This window comes from Diplotaxodon limnothrissa, linkage group LG20, assembly GCF_057381915.1.
Source record: "Diplotaxodon limnothrissa isolate DT_005_m linkage group LG20, D_limnothrissa_male_GT1.1, whole genome shotgun sequence".
In the NCBI taxonomy this organism is placed as follows: domain Eukaryota; kingdom Metazoa; phylum Chordata; class Actinopteri; order Cichliformes; family Cichlidae; genus Diplotaxodon; species Diplotaxodon limnothrissa.
In genome coordinates, this window is record NC_140615.1 from 33026508 (window position 1) to 33047668 (window position 21161).

The 21161-nt window shown below is 42.2% G+C and overlaps 1 protein-coding gene across 1 annotated transcript in view; it reads right to left on the bottom strand.

Annotated features, from left to right (window-relative positions):
- Window positions 1-21161, bottom strand: part of plekhg5b (pleckstrin homology domain containing, family G (with RhoGef domain) member 5b) — a 64846-nt gene that overhangs the window by 19872 nt on the left and 23813 nt on the right. The window contains exons 3-8 of the mRNA XM_085344525.1: window positions 5979-6120; window positions 4961-5060; window positions 4666-4726; window positions 4303-4394; window positions 4075-4211; window positions 1968-2134 (exon numbers count right to left, since the gene is read on the bottom strand). Coding sequence (XP_085200651.1) covers window positions 1968-2134; window positions 4075-4211; window positions 4303-4394; window positions 4666-4726; window positions 4961-5060; window positions 5979-6120 — 699 coding nt within the window. The remainder of the gene's footprint in view (window positions 1-1967; window positions 2135-4074; window positions 4212-4302; window positions 4395-4665; window positions 4727-4960; window positions 5061-5978; window positions 6121-21161) is intronic.

The following is a 21161-nucleotide window of genomic DNA, read 5'->3' on the forward strand; positions in this document are numbered from 1 at the left end:
AAACTCGACGTGCCGACTTGCCTCTGGGATGATTAGCAACCAATGTTTGACGCAACTTAAATGACATCTGACAAAGCAAAACTGACTGAACTTGAGAAAACTACAAATGTAAACTACAGTACAAGTAGTATGTGACAAATCTTACTACACTGGTTCAGGATATGGGGTTACTCTCAACCAGTACACAAAGACATGCTACTAGACTGGAAAGTGATGACCACATTATGGGAAAACTTGAATATCTGCTTATAACAAACAAGCAAACACGACAATACAAGTCACCACTCATACTATGTTGTTCAGAACATCAGTCAAAGCAATGTTATGGAGAGACTGCTTATAATAAGTTTTTTTTTCTAAATAGCATCATCTAGAAAATCTTATTTAATTGCAACCAGATACTGCACCAGCTGATGCTGATTACAGTTTCAGTCATACAGACATATACAGAAATATCTGATCAGCCAATCACATGGCAGCAATTACCTGATCATTGTTGCTGATCATGTCCATCCCTTTATGACCACAGTGCATCCATTCTGCTGATGGCTGCTTCCAACATTGTAACACAACATGTCGCAAAACTCAAATCATGTGAAACTACTACACTAGCAAAGTGTACCTAATAAAGTAGCCAGTGTGTATATCTTAATATACTTATAATTTTCAGACTATTGGCCAGACAAAATAGGCCACTGACCTCTCACCCAAACAACCTTTTTTCTTTTAAAAGTGTCATTCGTGACCGTCACATCCACTCAAGGCATTCCCACATTTTTAAGCAGCGTCTGCATGCAATCACAGTTTAACACAATTCAGCTCTTTATGGGATTTGGGGACCTTTACTCTTCTCTGCAGAAGCTCCAGACAGAACGTGTTGGTACTTGTCTTTTAAGAACAAGACCCTTAATTGATGATCAGTCAGCTCTAAATTCAGAACAAGACAAGCTTTCCAAACAGAGACATGGAGCTAAGCTAATTTGCAACAGACAGTTGTTTCACGTGGCAAAAATCTGTGGTTGCAATTAGAAATAATAGCCTGACTTTGCCTGAAATGAAAAGCCCATTGTTTCAAAAAATCCAAAAGGTTCAGGGAGAAAAATCTGCTACTGTTATTGTGAAGTATATCGAAAGTTTGGGACATGTCACAACATTGCACGGGTGGGTGTTTAGTGAGCAGCGTCGCTATCTGATTACATTATATTGCGTTCTGGGAAGCTGTTAGGAACATTTTTCATGATTTTTTACAGACTAAACAGTGTTTCAAGCAATAATCAAAAACATTTCACAGATTAAGGGAGGATTAGATACAGTGCCAGTGCTAAAGCCTGACTAATGTCTATTTGTGCTAAAAATCAAAGTTTGCATGCTGAAAACTGTTTCGAGAGCTACAGCGAGCACATTATTTGCCACAACTTGAACCCGATGACCGTCTGCACCATTTCCAAGCTGCGTGTTTGGCAGCCAAGTGGATCGGGATCCTGCAAGCCTCTATTGGCCTTTTAGCATCACTCATCAGTAACAAAACAGGCGCTTCCTGGTGCTGCAGGAAGAGCTGAAGTATAGCAGAGAGAGTTCCTGAGTGACTCATCATCATGTGAGATTCAAAGGTTCAGTCGGCAGTACGACGCGGCATGCACATGCATGCGTGTGTGCTCATAGATGCACGAAGAGCTGGCAGAAGATTTGAGTCTGGCAGAAGGCTCAAATAGATGCCCAAGATTCTGCAGTGCCGATAACGCTAATGGAAGACAATGAGGTCATAATGAGATCATGATGAGATACTAGGAGGAGGAGCCCATGGACAACAGAAACAGGTGATATGGAAAATGATAAAGCTTGTGGCGCAAAAACAAAACCAAAAAAAGGATGAAGGGCGTGTCTATGTGCAAAGTGTTGTTCACAGAGGTGGTGTTCGAATCTAATCGTTTTCAAAAATTTACCCGTTTGTCCCAAACGTAACTCACCAACAGATCTATGCTTTCGCGGCGTCCGAGAGATCCATGCTCCACCTTCTCACTGCCTGGCGCGAGGATGTAGGGGCTCTGGACTCCAGGCGGCTTCATGTTGGGCAGGCTGAGAGACCGCAAGTCCTTCACGCCCTGCTCCACCTTCAGCTCATCGCCTGGCCGAGCTACACACACACACACACACAAAAAAAAAAAAAAAAAAAAAAAAAAAGGTCAAGCTGTGTGGAAGAAATACTGGAAAAGTCTTAAGTCATTATTTATCTTTTATAGCAGAAAAAATGCCAAAGAGTTTTCTCTTCAAACTGACTTTTGTTCTGAGTTTGGACTTTTTTTGAACTCCGACCAGCACCCAACAGAATGGGGTGTGATGGTTTTTCTTACATTTTTACAGCCTCTTAAAAACACAGTAGACGGGTTAATACAAATCGAATGTTGGGCTTAAATTAAACCTGCAGTGGTGTGTTTTTGGGTCACTTTGGGGCAGTGGAAACTTCTCACCTTTCAGGTAAATATCTTAGAAATCATGCAACAAAAACAAATATCCCTGGTGAAAGTGCTCACTTAAAGAGAAAACCTAAAACTAGTTCTAACTAAATTCATGTTAAAACTCAGGAGAGACCATGATTTAACTTCAAGTGTTTACAGGACCAGAACAGACTAGAGCAGAACAACATAGATTCTCAGACTTCATGCGACCGAACAGCTGTGAACTGTTTACCTTTGACCTCTGTATATTTTTGAGACTGTATGTAACTCCAGTCTGTGGTCAAGAGGTGAGAGAGTGGGAGGGGACAATTTCAAAGAAGAGCAATTACTCGTGGTACTGGATCTCATTATGAGCGGCTCTAATGGGCCTTTCATCTAAAAGCGAAACAGTGGAGAAGGAGCCATTTCACCCAGTTTCCACCCTGGAAAAAATTAGGGAAAGTCTAAAGACTCATATCGCTGTTTAGTCAGTGAAATTAGTGAGAATTTTCATGAGACTTTTGGAACAAGATTGAACAGATCAGTGACACATTTTCCACGTGTAGTTTTAATCACTAGTATATTACAAAAGACGCAGTCCACTCCTTTTTCCTGCTTGTCAGAAACACGGGTGTGAGAGGAAACTGGCCAGCCTCATTCGTCTCGATTAACCATTGTTAAAGAGGCACAGAGGTAAGAACAGTGCAACGTCTAAAATGCTGCTGCCGAGGACGAGACTGCTCGGTTTCTAGGAAAAACAACAAAAGCTCCACTTTTCCTGTGGGTCATTTCATTGTGCTATTGAAATTGATTTAAAGAGGTTTCTTACAGTCTTTTTTTTGTCCAGCAACTGAATAACTGACCAAAAAAATATCCTAAACAAGCTGCGGACCTGCAGTTATGTCAGCTATTTTAAAGAAGAGAGGAAATAATTTGATTTGTTGATGAGATTTGCATGATCTTTATTTGTTTTACCGAATCTCATGCGATCAGCTCATGAATTTGAGACAAAATTCAATAGTCATTTACAGGTGAAGGGCTGCAAAATGCATCAAAAGAAGGCATTTTCTGCAATTAAAGGGGAGACATTTGGCAACATTTGACTTTGTTCTGCTTATTATTGGGTTATTACAAAAAATAAATCAACCTGGGACAAAATTTTTACTGATTAGGATTTTAAAAGTATTGTACATGATGTATTTTGGTTGCTTCAGTCATATCACAGTGAAATAAAGCTTCTGCGTCTTTATGGGAAACGTATACTCAGGATTCGTGTGAGGGGGTCACAGGAAATATGATGTGGAAAAATTACAGTATTGCTCTTTTGGCCTCTGTCGTGCTGATGATTAGTGGATTTTTGTAGAGGATCTTCAAAATGAATCTGATAATTGAATACCATATTCTTCACTGCTCTTCCTGAACCTTCATCTGCCCTTAAACTCGCTCTGTGTTCAGGCCAGTTTCTCTTTGTAATAAAACACAGCCATAAATTTTAGTCTTGCATATCTAAAAAGATTTCATTGCTGAGAAGTTGTTTCATCTTCTGCAACAGTCGACAGCGATAAATCAGCCACAAGCGCTATTTGTATGAATCGTGACTCATAATTTGACATCAACTTAAGTACTTGTTTGGTTTTACCTTTCACTTTGAGGTAGTGTCCTCCAAAACGGTAGGCCTCGAAGTTGAGGGACAGTGGCGTGTTAGACTGATCGAGGAACAAGTCCACCCGGGACAACTCAATGCCATTCCTTTCAAACACAGGACCTAGAACCTCTCTGGTAAGACGTGACGAAGAGAAATAAAATGTAACTATCATATAAACTGTTTTTAAAAACTTTTTAATTCAGTTTTTAACACAATGCTCACCGCAGTGTCTTCTTTTTCATAGCAGGTACAATTTCTGTTTTTATGTCCACATTGAGGTCAAACTTGAGGCTGAAGCACTCCTTACTGGGGTCCTGCAGGAAGAACAGAGGGACTGTGAGTTTACACAGGTGGGACGGGCTGTCCGGCTGTATGCAGGCTCTCAGCAGAGCCACAGGGGGGCTCCTTCATACTACACTGCCTGGCTCAGACAAAGAACAGCCTAGAAGGTGCTATCACGCCATATCTTGGTACAGAGAAAAATGGCAGCTGCTGTATTTAACAACTCTTTGTCTATATCATATAATCTTCCTGGATTCCTTCCAAGAACACAGCATGGGTTAAAGTGTTTGCATGACATCTTACATCAGTGTGTCGTCTCCGTGGTTTCTTTTTCACCAGTTTCATCCCCACTGTTTTACGCTCCCTGCAAAACAGTCAAACACATCATCACCCCTAACATGAAGCAGCACTTCAAAAAAGCCCAACATATGAGAAAGTGCCGTCTTCATCTGTCTGCATCACAAATTTTAATGAGATCTGACAGGCGACATGCTTTATGGCTCCAATTTATCCTATAGCATGCAGGGAATAAGAGAGGAAAAGAGGCAAGCAGGAGGAAAACTGGAACACTGGTATGACATAACAGAGGGTTACTGACCCACGGTCACTGCTCCCTTCATCCTCTTCCTCCAGGTCCGAGGGGGGGCTGGTCCGTGGGGGACAGGAGCGTGTGGATACGTTCCGAGCCAGGATGGAGGCTAAAGGTTAACAAATCACAGCAGTCATTCTCTGTGTTGTTTCACAACTAAGTTAACCTTTATTGTAACAAATTTTAATTTGCATTGTTAATAAACGGATAAGTGGTAGTTAATTCAACTTTTCTTAAAAGTTATTTACTGCAAAAGAATGAAAAGATCATTTTTCTGGTTTGTACAGGACTGTCTGGATGATTATTGTAAAATTCTGCTCTCAGTCTATGTAAATGGTAACAGTTTTTACTTCAGATATAGAACAAAAACATAGCATCCTTCGACAAACAAGGAAGTTCAGTGACAGTTACCTGCAGTTCCTGCATTTCCACTACATCGTGGTTTCTTTTTGCAAAGACATAAAACCAAACGAAACAAATCCCTACACTATAGATCACATAAATCACTGTTGTAACTTATTCATTCTTCCATTCACAGCATGTGTTAAAAACAATACAGATTCTCTTTTATATGGGCACGTTGCTCGGCCGTACATTTAAGGATGCATCCCTACAAATGTCCATTCAGTTCAATTTTATTTATATAGTGCCAAATCAGAACAACAGTTGCCTCAAGGTGCTTTGTACTGGGGTTGCACAGTTTCTACAAAATAACTGACTGGAACTTTGCTGGCACGATTGAAGCCAAAACTGTCTGCATAGAGTGGAAGACAAATTTTTACTTCAATAAAAGTAACAACGCTCACTCAAATTACAAAATGTGCAAATGTGGAATTTCGCGACAAACGCACGTTGAGCTGTGCAAGAGGAAAATGATTTACACGATCTGCCTTATTTAGACAATAACAACAACTCTGAGTCCTTGACATTTACGCAGCGATGGCCTGCAGCGATGGCCTGCAGCGTCATCCTGCAGCGTCATCCTGCTCAGGGAGGGATACCAAATAAAGAAATCATGCAAGTCTACCTTGAGGTTGCAAGTCAAATCGGGGGTGCCGGTCAAAGTGCATGTTGTCTGAATTCTCTGAATGGCAGCGTGAGTCACATGACTCACACAGGTGGAGGGGGCTTTTGCTATTCAGGTCTTGACAGTCTGGGTGGTGACAAACCTAAACACAGAAAGCAAAAGAGGGGGAAAAGAGAAAGTCAGAACAAAATAACTGCCAAGGACATAAAGTGTCTGCATTAAAATACAAAAACAATTTAAATGACTCAGTCAAAGTAAAAAGGGCAAAACAGTCACACACACTTGGAATAAACAGCTCCCTGCCTGACTATTGTTTCAGTTACAATTAAAATGACCACAGAAGCTGTTGTGGGCATTCCTGCGGTTTGGTGACTCCCACCTTCCCACCATCTGTCCCTCAGCGGCATGACAACTAATTGAGTTAAAGTCAGTTTTACAGCACGTGTGCTGACATAGGACCAGCTTGCCCTGACCTAATCCTTACTGGTATCCCCAGAGGTGAAGCAACAAAACTGACCGCAGGTCAGCAACCGCAACACTTCCAGGCCAGAGAGCTCAAGAAGCTCCATAGCTGATGCAACATGCAGCAGAAGGCTGCAGGATTAAAGGATCTCCTGGCCCAGACATATACACCCACCCCATGTCAACAATGGGCGGCGAAGCACTGGGGGAGCTCTCCGTGTACACCTCCTCACTCCACCCTGTGTCCCTCTCACCATCACCCACACCCGGCTCAGGAAGCGTGAATGTATGGGGAGATACAATGGAAGTCCCGCTAATGTACTTCCTGTCATTGTTTCCATGTACTCATGAGGAGCAGTGTGTCTGTGCAAGTGTGTGTATGTGCACAGCAGTGATTTGAGCACAAGCTAGACAGACTAGCTGATATGTAAACAACTATAGAAGGCAAGCGGTAGATGCCATACCCATTACATGAGCCTATTTTAGGCAATAATATGCACAAAAACAATACATCAATAAAGAAAGGAGTTTAAGAGGACAAAATAGACTCAGATTTAAGTACAATGTTCCCAGGCTTGGCGCTGTAGCCTTACATTGTGCAGATGGGACCTGAACTCTTTGAAAGTTGGCTCCATATCCAGATCAGCGGACACTGAAGACCCCAGTAAACATTCAACGTGCCCCCTCTTTGGTCTGCTAATTCACAGTGCAGCCCTGTCAACCCACACTGACAAGCTGCCTTATTAATCCCCTCCTCTCAATGTCTAGCCAGATATAATCGCAGATTTTAAGGAGCAGATCGCAGAGCTGCAGGAGGACAGAAAGGGGGGAGGAAGGGAGTGAGCGGTAGGGTTAAGGAAGGGTGAGGAGTCCCGGTGAAGATATAAAGGCGAGGCAGGAAGGAAAAATAAAAAAGGTCCATCCAGAAGCTTTTCAGAAGTACAAAGCCCCCTAATCTTGCAGCCTAATTGGTGCCTGTGCTCTGTCAAAGCCATCTGACAGTCCTGCAGAGATTAAACAGCCCCATAAGCCAGGGTCTTCTTCTCATTTTCCTCTCCCCAGCTCTGTCGTTTCTGTCCTCTGCCACCACCATCATAGACTCCTCCCTTCCTCCGATGCACTCATGGTCACTGTACCCAGACACAGCTTCAACCAGAGAAGATTTAAATAGAGACTACAGCGAGAAAAAGAGCAGTGAAGTTAATGAGAGAATGGCCTTTTGTACTGTAGTGAACAGACATGAGATTAAACAGCAATTCCAGTTAATTACAACTTGATTTTTATAGTTTGGGTTGTCATATTGCAGATAGTCAAGCAGGTGTGTTGCTAAAGTTACAGACAGAAATGATGGTCATACCCATGAATAAAAGATTTCAGATCTAAAAACGCAGACATGGGTGCTGATATTCATATTAAAAGTCATCACATGAGCACTATTCAGTGATAAACATCGTGTAAATGGACCGACCTAGTTAGCAAATAGCCGTATCAGCAAGCATTGCTCACTTTGTGGTGACTGAGGTAAAGGAGGACTAAAAGAACAGCCAGAATCTGGGTTAGAACATTTCTCAATAACCACAGTCGATGACGTTCTGTAACTTGCAGGTACAGATAACTGCTGTGTCTCACATCTGACTCACTGACCTCACCTCACCACTCAACAGCTAGAAATAAGTGATAGAAAGTTGTTAAAACATCACATGCTTATGCTTCTCTGAAGTGAATGTCAGTGCACATACACGTGCGCATTTTTGAACAGCAGCGTCAAATATCTCATCACACAGAGATGCTAAGTTCTCCATGAAGTGTGGAGACGCAAAGAGAACCACACCAGAGAAATACAAGCAAATCAGAAGCCATATTTAGACAATAAGATAGGTAGGCCCTCCACGCTATCAAGTCAGGGCGTTCACATTCCTGCAGGAACTAAAGCAGCTGGAAAAAAAAAAAATCGGATGCTTTAGCCAAGCTAAATGGTCCATCATAGGATGAACTAATGCCTCTCCTGGTGAACCAAAAAGAACCAACTGTTTAAAAAGTCAAATACACCTAGAAAAGCCTGTAATCTCACAGTCATCACAAGATAGATTTAGCTATCAGAGCTATGTAGCCGTTCAGGATATGTGTAGCTGAGATTTTTGCAATACTGAACATTCCTATCGGACAGTTATTCAGGTACAGCCTGACTTTTACGAAGCATTTCTGGATACGGATCAAAATGGAAAAAGGTGGAGGAGGGTACAAATGAAGTTGGAGGTGGCGGTGTGAGACAGCTGACAGGAAGCCGCGCATGCCTCGGACGGTGAACGTATGAGTGAGTGCGTGCGAGACAACATGTGTCATATGAGTGCGTCGCGTGAGTCCCCTGCGTGCCTGCTCTCAGATCTGCCCGGATTAGTGGGGTAGTTTGGGGCGGCATGACTGCAGATGAAAACGCTGAAAACACACACAGCCCCAGCTTCGCCCCTTACCCAACAGCTGAGAATACACACACAGGCCCCAGCAGCGGCCCCTTGACTTGGCTTACCAGATCCGATGCCACGTGGCACGCGCTTATGCATCCTTGCTTTCACACATCCTGCAGCTTGCCAATTCTCCCCACATGCATAATTGAACGCACAAATACAGGCATGCCTGCTCAAAAATTGTGTCATCGATGAGCCGCACAGCAGTTGTTCAGCTGTAATAAAGCCGTTTTTGTTTGAAAGAAGATGACTCGAGTCTCCTGAGGTGAATCAGGATTACCTCAACACAGTCGTCCATGCAGGGACACACAGTGAGGCTATATCCACACACATACATGACAGCTGAGGATTATTTTATTAAAGAAAAATTGCTTTACAGAACATTAGGCTACTTCACACAGTGACCTTAATGACATTACAGTGGGGAATGGTTATCTTAAGTTTAAATTCAAATTTCTTAAACATGATTTATAATTAAAAGATGAAACTTGTGGGTTTGGAGCCACATCAGCCAGGCAGTTTAATTTGGCTGCGAGCTCCTCACCACCACCACCACCACCACCACCAATAATTTTGGTATCCTGAGGACAATTTTATATAAGTGCGGACAGCTTGCCACATCCTCACAAGCTGGTAATAACGCTTAGTGCATCATATAATTCCCCACACAGAGAGAAAGGCAGCAGACCCAGATTACAGATCTGAGTGAGTGTGATACGAGGCCCATCCATCACAGGGCTGCTTTAAAGACAATCTGCTCAGTAATGCAAAAAGCCAAAGCTACACTCCTGCCTGTCTGCAACCTGACTTCAGTTCCCCCTCAAACCTTACTCAGCCTTCCTCCGGAACAGCTTGTCCTGCCAGAGAACACCTAGCGCTTATGTAATAGCACGCATCACTGTGTGCGCTTGCATCACGTTAAAGTTGAAGAAGAGCAACGAGATATGGTTCCTCTCTGTGTGGTCTGAAAGAAGAGGGGGAAAAAGACTAATCCTAGTTTTGTTCTGTAAGTGTCATTAGGAGGTAGAGTTTGATGGGAATTTATCAGCTATTCAGAAATGCTGAAAACTAAACCAATCTTACATTATAAATACAAAAAAAGAAGAGTTACTTATTAGGTTGATAAGCTTAAAACTTGATAGAAGACTACACCAGTCTATCCGATTCATCTACAAAAACACACAAATCAGTGATTATCAGTGGTGCTAGAGTGATTTTTGTTTTTAATCACAGACCCTGGCCCAGTGTAACCCTGTTCAGGAATGTTTCATCCACTGCACAGTAGACAGCCCCGGATGGTTTGAATCGAAAGAGCTCAGAGAGGACACGTGCGCTGCTATAACCAAATGTCCTGTACGTTTGCCAAATCAGTCAGTTCTTCTTCATGTGCAGTGTCCCGGCGCTTGTAAAATCACAAGTACTGATTTAAGTCGCTGAAAGTACAGATTTAATCCCACCCTTATTGTCGCCTGTCAGAGTTGACACCACACTTCAAAAGCGTTGAGCCAGCAAGTTGGGCTTTGTGCTTTGTCAGAATTGTTCTCACACAATGCGTTTTATTCTTACAAGGGAATCCTGTTTAAAATGTCTCATCGGCTGGTTTCGGATGCATACGTCTTGGTAACTTAAAGAGCAGCGCACAGGCGAGCTTCACCAGGGGAACCATGCATGACTGTCTTCAAGCATTCCTTGAGGCAGCCTCAAACAGGCTAGACCCAGTACAGACACAAGTTCAGAAGGAGTGCATTAACCCCGAGGCAAAAGCGAAACATTTTTGTAACATAATAGGAATTTGTTACAAATAATAGGAAGTTGTGTTTTCTGATATTTTTCAATTGAAAGCAGGAGCACCGGTAACAGCTTCAAGAAGACATTTGGTAGACACCCAGAAGAAGAAATAAAAAGGAGACCCGTTATGCTTTTATTTTTTGTCATATATGCTTTTACAGGGCTAACACATGTGTTAGCCTTGGGTCTACGTGTTAGCCCTGCGACAGACTGGAGACCTGTCCAGGGTGTACCCTGCCTCTCGCCCTAAAACAGCTGGGATAGGCTCCAGCACCCACCACAACCCTGAAAAGGATAAGCAGAAGTGAATGGATGGATGGATATGCTTTTACAGTGGCGGATGCTCATATTAAAAATGGCCACAAACATTTGTTTTCAGGCAGTTTTTTTCCCCACTCTTGGCTCCGTCAAAGAGAAGGGATATTTCTAACATGCTTATCTCACACACACACAGCTCCGGCTATGGGCAGAAATCCTCGTCCCACCTGCTATTCAAACCATCTGTTGACGAGGCGCAGCCAATCAAAATAAAGCTGACTGAAAGCAGCAGTTTTTCTGGCATGCCACACATCAGATGACAGAAAAAAGTTCACACCCTACACCACACAACTTTTAGAAATCATTAAATACAGTTTTAGGTTTTATTTTTTTTTGTTTCATCCTTTCTTTTTCCTCTTGTCATTGATGTCCCAGCTGCAGTGGCTTTATGTGGAAATACAACTTAAATGGCTTGTTTCAGTCAGTGGATGAACTGAGAGGGGCAGTATCTTAATGTGTTTAAGAATAAATCGACTGAGCTGGGAATATAAAAAGGATATAATAAGTCCCCTTTAATAAATGTTGTTTTACTTTTAGAGTGTGTGTATATTCCAGGGTGGATATGGACAGATGGGTTTATGTAATACATGTAAACGTTCTGCATCTGAGAGAAAAACATAGCTCCAAAAGGAATAAAACATATTTTTTCATTGCCTATTCCTACACAACACTCTTCTACTGCACCGACAGACATGGCTGTATGTAACAGTGGTGCCCACACCCATAGAACAAACTCAACTCCCTATCATTGTTCAAAGTGGTTGTCATCAACCACCCCCCACCCCAGCCTGTCCACCACCACACACACACACACACACACACACACTATAGAGAACATGGAATCAAAGGTAGCCTGAATCAACACAAAACACTGTATGCTTCATATTGAGTATAATGCATAACACTGTTTGTTTAAGTTGAATGTATAGTTCGAGGTCAAGCTTCTGTCAGACAGTGAAGGAGCTCACTGCACTCCAGTGTTTGTTGAGATTGCAGGTGACATCTATGTGCAGTGTGTTTAATTACACTCGCCAACTTTGATGCTTACCATCGTTCCACTCCCACAGAAGAAGCTGTGTTAAGGTCCTGTCTTGACATGCACGCATTGACTGATTTGGCAGCTGGTCGAGATTCTCCTCCGCAGTCAGTTATTTTAGCCTCAACACCGCTGCTCATCAGTTATGGAGCTGGTCTGGATAATCCTGCTACAAGTCAACCTCTCACCTTCTTCCAGCTGTGAACACCCTCACACTCCTGCCCCCCCTTTTACAAAAACACGGAAGGAAAAATGCTCAAGTGCATCTCAATAAGCACACCTACGCACACAAATGATTGGTTAGCAGCACCAGACCAGCAATAGTCATGCACAGTCTTGTTTGAATACTGCGACTGCATTTAAGTCAGTTAAACATCCAGACAGACTTTGGTCAGATGAACTCACACAGTCTAAAACATCAAACTAATTAAAGGTAACTCAGACACAAGAACACATCACCCGTGGTTCATAGTCTAAGGCTTAAAGGCAGATAACCACTGTCTGATTTTTTATAGTCAAATACACTTATGTACTAATGTTTGACCTGTCTGCATAAATACAAGACACTACACAAACACAAGTGTACTTTCTCTGGGAAATGAAGTACATGGAGCTGCTGTACTTCAAACAAGCAGTTATTACATAATCTGAATCCTCTGCTGCTACTATGAGGGGATCCACTGGTTAATCAAAGATAACAGACTTGCCCCCTTTGTGGAACGGGTCACTGCAAATTAAAACGTTTTTCTAAAGGATCATTTTATCCTGCTCCCATCTACAGAGCAAGATGGTGTGAATAAGTCGACTGAACACCTATGGGAGATTTGGGAGCACTGGTTTATAATAGTTTCACTATTATCAAAACATCAAATGAGGAAAAATAGTGCTCCATCCCTCCCGTAGGGTTTGTGAGCCTGGAAAGGGAATCTGTGAGATCACCTATTGGGGAGGTCACCTATTGGTTTGTGAAGTCGTGCCTCTAAAACTCAACTGGAGCATTTCAGCCATTGTCATCTGCACCAGAGACTGAGGCAGAGGTGGATCTTTTTATCAAGCTGCGTTTCTTTTTCAGTACCTTTGTCTTAAGAGCCCCCTTTCATTGTCCTCTCGGGACTAAAGCACGCAGCCCCATAGGGCCTCCCTGTGTATGCTGGAGTGGGCCTACTTTCCTAAACATTACAGAGTTGCCATTAGCTGTGGCCCGGTAGGTGGGATTGAAAACAGCACAGAGTAAGGCTTAGGGCTGGGCGATATATCGAGTTTTTAAAAAATATCGATATATTTTCATACGAGATATAAGATGTGACAATATCGTTTATATCGATATAGTCTATGTTACGTTATAATTATACTTGTGGAGCCGCAGGTTTGCCTCTCTTTCGTCCACTTTTGTCTCTACGCAACGTTACTCGGCCTCGCCTCTCCTGCACTGAACACAACTCCCCCATAGCTTCACCTGCAGGCAATGACAAGATGAAAGCGGAAAATCTCCGTTAGCGAGTTACCGTGCGTGGGGCTGGATGGCGTCAACGTGTTAGCGAGCTAACCGCGCTAACGAGCTAACCGCGCTAACGACATGCAGCCCAGAGGGGCTGCACGGCCTAAAATCCTTTCATTTTCTCAAAAATCGACAGTGCGCCTTATGTATGAATTCTGGTTGTGCTTACTGACCGCGAACCGATTTTATGTGGTACACAGCGCTCAGCAATCTGTCAAAAAATGTTTTAATATGACTTTGCTAAGCTACGGAGTTGCACCGCTTGATGGATTGTCGGAGGATTACGGCTACCGAGGAGGAGCCTCGCGGAGTGATACGTACTGTGTGTGTATAAGGACCTGTTCAGAGACGTGGTGCAGCTGTGAAATCTGTCTCTTTGTTATTATGCTCAGCGTCTATTAGTTTACATTTTGACTGCACAATTGTGAGCTTTTTGTTATGCACAAAAACAACATTGTTTTCTTTTATTTATGGACCATGATTATTTAATATATGCTGATAATTTATTTTTGAGTAATATCTACGCTGTATGTAAATAAAAGTGCCCGTGTGACATCTGGGACACAGTGTGACTAAGAACTCTCTTTTTGTTCTTAACTTATGGCTTAAAAAAAAAAAAAATCGAGATATATATCTTATATCGCCATCCAGCTAAAAAATATCGAGATATGAATTTTGGGTCATATCGCCCAGCCCTAGTAAGGCTGCAGGAGATCAAAGAGGTAGCCTGGGCAGGCCAGGCCCACGTCTGATTTATTTTTCAATAAATAAACAATGCATCTGTTGAGGAGTGCCATTGGAGAGCCCCGCCGCCGCTGCTGCTGCTCCTTGGCTCGCTTTCTTCTGCTGCCATCTGTCCTCTGGCTAAGCAAAGGGGGCGGAGGAGGATAGCCAGGCCCCCGTTTTTTACTGCGGCCCTTATGCAACACGACTGTCTGCCTGTCTGCACGCCTGTTCCTCATTAAGAGACTCTCCCTCACCGTGGTACAGTACAGTGCTGACGCCTTGCACACATATGGATTTACTCAAACAGAGGCACTTGTTGTGTTACATCTTTCCAAGAGAGAGCCCAAGTGTGTGTGTGTGTGTGAGAAAGAGAGAGCAAGAGCGAAACCGTGTGTTCACCAAACTTATGTATACTCATAAAAAGGCCGACAGTGGTAAATTCTGGTGATGGTACTCATTCATTAAACAAAGATCAAGTGCAAGCAGGAGAAGCAGTTAACAAGGGATGATGTCATTCAAAGGCAAGTGGAAATAAAACAATAAAAGCAAAGATATACAGCCTAATGACCCCTACATGACATACTGCCAATTTAACCAGTGGACAGGTAAGAAGTGATCATTTATACTTTTACTGTGTTTGCAGTTTTACTACTTAAAACTAGTAACTGCCAGCAAATCAGCTGAATCATTTTTAATTCAGTTAACTGAAATTTTATCGGATGTAAGGACTTAGCTTCTCCATGCCAACATTTTTAGGCACTTTTAAAAACCAGACACCTGGCAAGGGTTTTCATCCACAGCAGAAAAGTTGAAGGTCACTTTAGGATCTTTGGATGGATGTTCAGAAATTCTGTTTGCAATCCTTTTGAGAACAATGACACATTTTATAGAAAGGTTATGCGATTTCTAAAATGGTGATGGAAAAAAAGGGCCTTTTCTTCTTTTCTTTTTTTTAGATGTTGTAAAATACTATAAATAGCAGAAGACATCTATAGCTGCATGTTTCTGGGAAGAAGTAAAAGTTCTCATCAGCCGAAAGTCCCTGTAGGAGCAATAACGAATTAGCCTGTTCTCATTCCCAGAGCATCTGATACTGCCATTTTGTCAAACTCATGCTAGGATCTATGCAATGAGGCACTGGTTTCATAGCAGAAGTGGGAAGGATCTCACTCCTAACTAGCATGCAGACACTCATAAAAGGAACCCTTGGCAGCACATTTAAGCTGGCCCAAAGTACTGATATTATGAAACACAGTATTTAGTTCCTAAATCTAACCAACCAGTGAAAGTGAAAGCAAAAGCAAATTACTATCCAGTGAGGGAAAATAAAAAGGATCAATGTGACATGATATGCCAACTCCTTCCTGACATACTAAGGAAATACCCTGCCGACATCTTCTAAATAGGAGTTTATTTGGCACTCTTTAAAATGAGACACTTATGTACGCCTCTGACATTCACACTGCCATTGGAAAATCTTTTGCAGATCTTTGTTACGTCAAAGATTTCTAAGAAAATAAAGAAATGTTAACTCCCGCTGTTTGTGTATAGCACTCTGTCTTCGGGGCGATATAGACCAATTTGGAGTGGACGTCACGGTTACGACACTGCAGTTGCTTGGGCGGCGGAATAAAAGTAAAACAAACATGGCAAGATTCTCAGAATAAGAACTGGACATAAGACAGAAATGGCAAAAATCATCTAGAATGCAATGAAAAGGAAAAATGCGGTGCTTGAGCAAAAAGTGGGGTAAACCCAGTGTACTGCAGGGTCAACACAGAGAGACACAATCACACCTATGATCAATTTAGAATCACCAGTTTATTTACCAAGCATGTCTTTGGACACTGGGACGAGTGCTTGGAAAAAACATGCAAACTCCACCTTTAAACCAAATGGTTCACCTTGCGATATCGAACATTGTTCTCGTAAGAGCTCCATTAACAATAAAGTAAACAGTTTATTCAGTTTATCTTACGTTTGAGATAAAACTAGGAGTGCAGGCACAACAATCAACTGCAGGAATATGAAATGTTTGCTCAGCTATGGCAAGTACAGCAGATCTCGGATGAAGCAGGAAGTCTGTCTGTAAACTGTAGTGGGTGTTTACACCAGAGAGTTTGGGTAATCACTTTAACGTGTTTTCTCTTCAAAATAAGCTTGTATGATCATCTCGCTGACGTGCCCCCCCCTCCACTTTCACCACAAACTTTGTTTTGTCAATGCTCTTGTGTCAGATCGCCAGTTAGATTGATAAATAAAGTCTAAATTAAGCTGAATTACGCCAAAAGTAGACATTTCGCAATCTTTTTATCAGGGTCATTTAGATTCTCACTGCAGACTGGAGATACCAGTAACTGTATACAGTATTTCTTAATGTCATCCTCCTCTGCAAAGTGACACATGATGAACAAGGACTGGATTTTCCCAGATTACATATAGACATTTAGAATAAATGAGCTTATTCTGTATTACTAACACATGAACATCATTTATATTGCCACTACATGGAAAACATTTTTTTAAAGACCCAAGAAAAATGTATTTCTACTTCCTCTTATGGTAACAGATTAGAATATATACAAATTATATTGGGTGCCGTTTCCATATATTCATTAACTATTCTGTGAATGACTGACTTGGGGATGCATCAACACGCTTTCCTTTATCATTTCCCCATATCACGTACAGCAGAGCACCAGACAAACCATCTAAAGGCGGAATGAGATCCAAAGCTTCATCTGTCAGCACACGGCTCTCCGAGTTTGCCACTGAAAGTAACAGACTCAGGAACAAACATGCTCACAGGAAATACAGCAACTCTTTTTTGGTGGTAAAACAGACAACGCATTCCAGAGAAAGTTATGTTTCAACATGCAATGAAGTTTGCCCAAGAAAAATATTACCTCCTCATTTTTTCACAGCTCATTTTACTAAAGCGCCCCCCCCCCCACCAAGAAAACAAGAATGCCAGCACTACTTTTTTCATCTCCCTTACAGGCTGTATGAGTTTAAAAGAACATTAAAGTGAGCTAAACTGGCTGAAATCAAATTATCTGACTGTCTTCAGCGGAAACGCAGCTGACCCTAACTTCTGCTACTTGGTCAAATATTTACAGGAAACCCAGATGACACATGCTACTATCACTATGCTGTCAATGAGGAAAAAACAAAAAACACAATAAAATAAAACGCATGCCTCATGAGAAGAAGAACACCAATAAATCCTCTCAGAGCTGAAGAACTAAATGACAGGCTCGACACCATTCACCATTCAAGACCATCAATACAACTTCATGAGAGAAAAACACCACTCACCAGCAGCTGCTCTCTCTCTGCTTGGACAAAGTCAAGTGTACTGACTGCTGTCTCAGTCAATGCTGGCTGACTGTGACGTAACCAGCCTTCCGATCCATAGCTTCAGGGCAGTAGAAGAGAGCGGGATAGACAGGAGGGCGGTGAGCAAGACCAAAAAAGGAGGAAGTGAGAGGAGGGGGGGGGGGGGGGGGGGGGGATTGGCTATTCCAAGTGAAATGAGAACTTTCAATGAATGTTGATTTGGATGCAAGATGTTCCGAATAAGACTTGGAAATTGATTATTTGGAAACCACTTCCAGTTTGGTATAAAGAATATGGAAAGGAGAGAACAGCGGTGGGTGCCAGGGTGTATACTGGTCTGTTGATATAAGAAGCAGATGTGAAATATGCAGACATACGAGGAAAAACAGACTTAAAGTGCTGGTCTGCACAGATGTAGATGATACCTACAGGCAGAAATAAGACAAGTACTGCCCAGAACGAAAACTGTAACTGAAGGTCTGCCCACTTTGAAGTCATTAATTCCTCATATCATTCATTTGTCAAGCAAAGAAGTCCAAAAACTACTCAAACGAGATAACTTTGCTTATTCCCATATAATGAATTCAACACATCGAGTTTATTTTGACTAGACAAAATAAACCATTAATTAAAAATCAGCCAGTGACAGCGATAATGTCCAGATAAAGCCCCACGTGAATTCAACTGCTAAAGCGGCGCATTTCTCCCAGCTGTTCTGGGATGAGTATTTCACAAACTTATCTAACAAAAAGGAAAACTTAAAAGCACCATCACCGCAAAATCTAAGAAAAACAATCTACGTTATCTTTACCTGCCATAGAAAAACTCCACTTCTCAGCAAAGGTAACAGATCGATATCTCCAACGTCCGATAGGCAGCAGGTAGTGAAAGTTTTAGTCCCAAAGTGAACTGAACTTGCTGTATAACTTAAGTTTTTCTAGTTCCCGAAATAATTCAGAGTTTCAGGGTGACGCTGTTAATATGACACACGGCTGGAGTGTGACAAAGCCGAGAGCCTCACTCGCTTTACTACAGCAGACACACAGACAGAAATAATCAACCCCACCCCATCTACTCATTCTCACCCAACAAGCTCACACACATCCAGGCTGACTCATGCAAACTCGCACTTAAACTCGTCTTTTTCCCCCTGAGAAACGGATTGATTTTCCATCAGACAAGCTGAGGTTTCACCATCGAACTAAACGGGCAAATTACAGAATAGCTGCGTCTTCGTGCCTAAGCTCAGCTCCACAGCTTGTTTTAGAACTTAATTTGAACTTTGACCCCACCGGAGCAGGAGGTCAAATGAGGTAGTTGAGTTTGGTTTCTTTCCAAAGTGCTGACCAGGGGGAGGAAAAGGAAGTAAATCTGTCAACATTGCCATCGGCACACTTTTAAACCTACGTTCACGGCTCCCTGTTGCTCAGTCTGGATCAGTTTTAGGGGGAAAAAAACAAAAAACAGATAATGATGAAGGAGACAGGAAATCAAAAACAAAACAACAAAGATATTCAGGTATCACACATTTTCCCAATTCTTTTTGTCATGTTTTAAAGTTGAGAAGTTTTTAAAGGGACGATCCCCTATGTTTATATGTCAAAGCCATGAGATCACTAGATGGCTCCTGTGAGTGCTCAGACTGGTGAACCACATGTACAAGGTATCCTGTTACTCCCGAGAAACATCTGTGTGAAAAAAATAACCCGGATTACGTCACAGTGACATCAGCCGGTTTCACTCAACTCAAGTCTGAAGACGCATTTAAAACAAAGTCTGCAGCAGTCAACTGTTTACAGTAATTTTGCTAGTCAGTCGCTTTAGAGGAAAAGTGACAAATATTTGAGAAACGGTTTAGGAATTTCTGCTTGTTTTTATCTCACAGCATGAATTCTGGCCTGTTAAAACATGACTTGTGTCCAAACTAATTAACTATTTTTGGCAGCTCCCTTTTCACAAAGGACGGCCACAGCAGGTAGCATGTTTGGTTTGGCAGATTTTTACGTCTCATGCCCTTCCTGACACAACCCCAAAGGGATTTGGGTCTGCCTGGAATCAAACCAGGGATCTTTGGCTTGTTTAAACCACTTCACTGTGGAGCCTTTCCTTCTTAACTGATTAATTAATTAAAGGTAATCTGCAGATTAATAGGTGGCGCACTGGTGCAGTGTTTAGTACTGTCTCACAAGAAACCCTGGGTTCAAATCCACTGGCTAGCTGAGGCTTTCTGTGTGGATCTTTGTGGGTTTTCTCCAGATACTTTAACTTCCTCCCAAAGTCCAAAGTCAGGTTAGTTAGTGGGCTTAAGTTAATTGGTTATTCTAAATTGGCTGTCTTTCACTCTGTGTTAGATTGGCAGCGTGTCACCCTGTTTCAGCTGGGGTACAGCTAAACTTGACAAACAGTTAAGAAAATAAATGGATGGAATCTGTGGATTAACAGCTGTGATGTGCTACTTTTTTTGTGCCAGTTTTTTGTTTGTTGTTTCAAATCAATAAGTCCTCTCTTTGGCCTCTTAGGAGGAAAAAAGTCCCTGGTTCATTTTTTTTTTTTTTAAAGGTTTGGACTGCTGACATTTAGTGACCAAACAAATTATTAATAGTGTGCAATGAACAGTCATTACTTGTAGCCCTAGTTTGGTGCGGTATGTGTAGGAGGGTGAAGCCTTGTGTGGGCTTGTAGTGTAACAGCATGTGAGATTTACAGCCTAAATTTCCTGTTACAGTCTGTTGCGCTGACCACAAACACTCAGCCCACTACTCTCCGTTCTGTTGTCATTCAGGTTAATCTGAGATGAGCCATGTTTAAATCCCCCACAATTAGCCTGCTCGCAAAAAAAATTTCAAGACCCCTGAGGCTCAGGTGGGGGGGCACAAGAGAGGCAAGGGTAGACTTTGGTGAGGATCGAGTGGTCAAGTGGGTAGGTCACAATACACAAACTCCACCTCTTCTTCTCTCACAACTTCAAAACAAGGCGACCTGTTGAATCTTTATCATCTCCACCACCCCCCGCTGTCAGCGTTAATCAGGGGGAGGCTATATTTAAGAGTGGATAGCAGAGATGCAATTACCCAGAAGGATTAGCCCCCCAGTGGCAGTGCCATTGTAGAGGGAGCGGACTTGAGTGGCCTTCCCTTGATGCCTACCCGTAGCATTAACCCTTCAATAACTGTAAGCCCCGATTTTATTTCTTTAAATCTTCAAGGCAGTTGCTAAATAAAGAGGACAAAAGGAAGGGAAATGTGAGCATTAAGCTAACAAAGAAAAGCAAGTCAGCAAGAAGAAAAAAAAAAAAAAGACACGTAAGGAAAAAGATTAAAAGACCAATAATTCACTCATGATGCTGCTGGAAGTTCCAGTTTCGTGTCTGGCTTCAATTGAGAGCAAGCATTACATGCTTCCACAGCCATAATAACACACATTAAATTAGAGATTTTTCGAAGCTTATTATCGCCTCTCTAACTAAGCTGTGCTGACTGCCACTCTCAAAGCATTTCATTAAGCAGCGGTTGTTTACATTCTCAAAACACTCACAACCAATAATTAGCAGG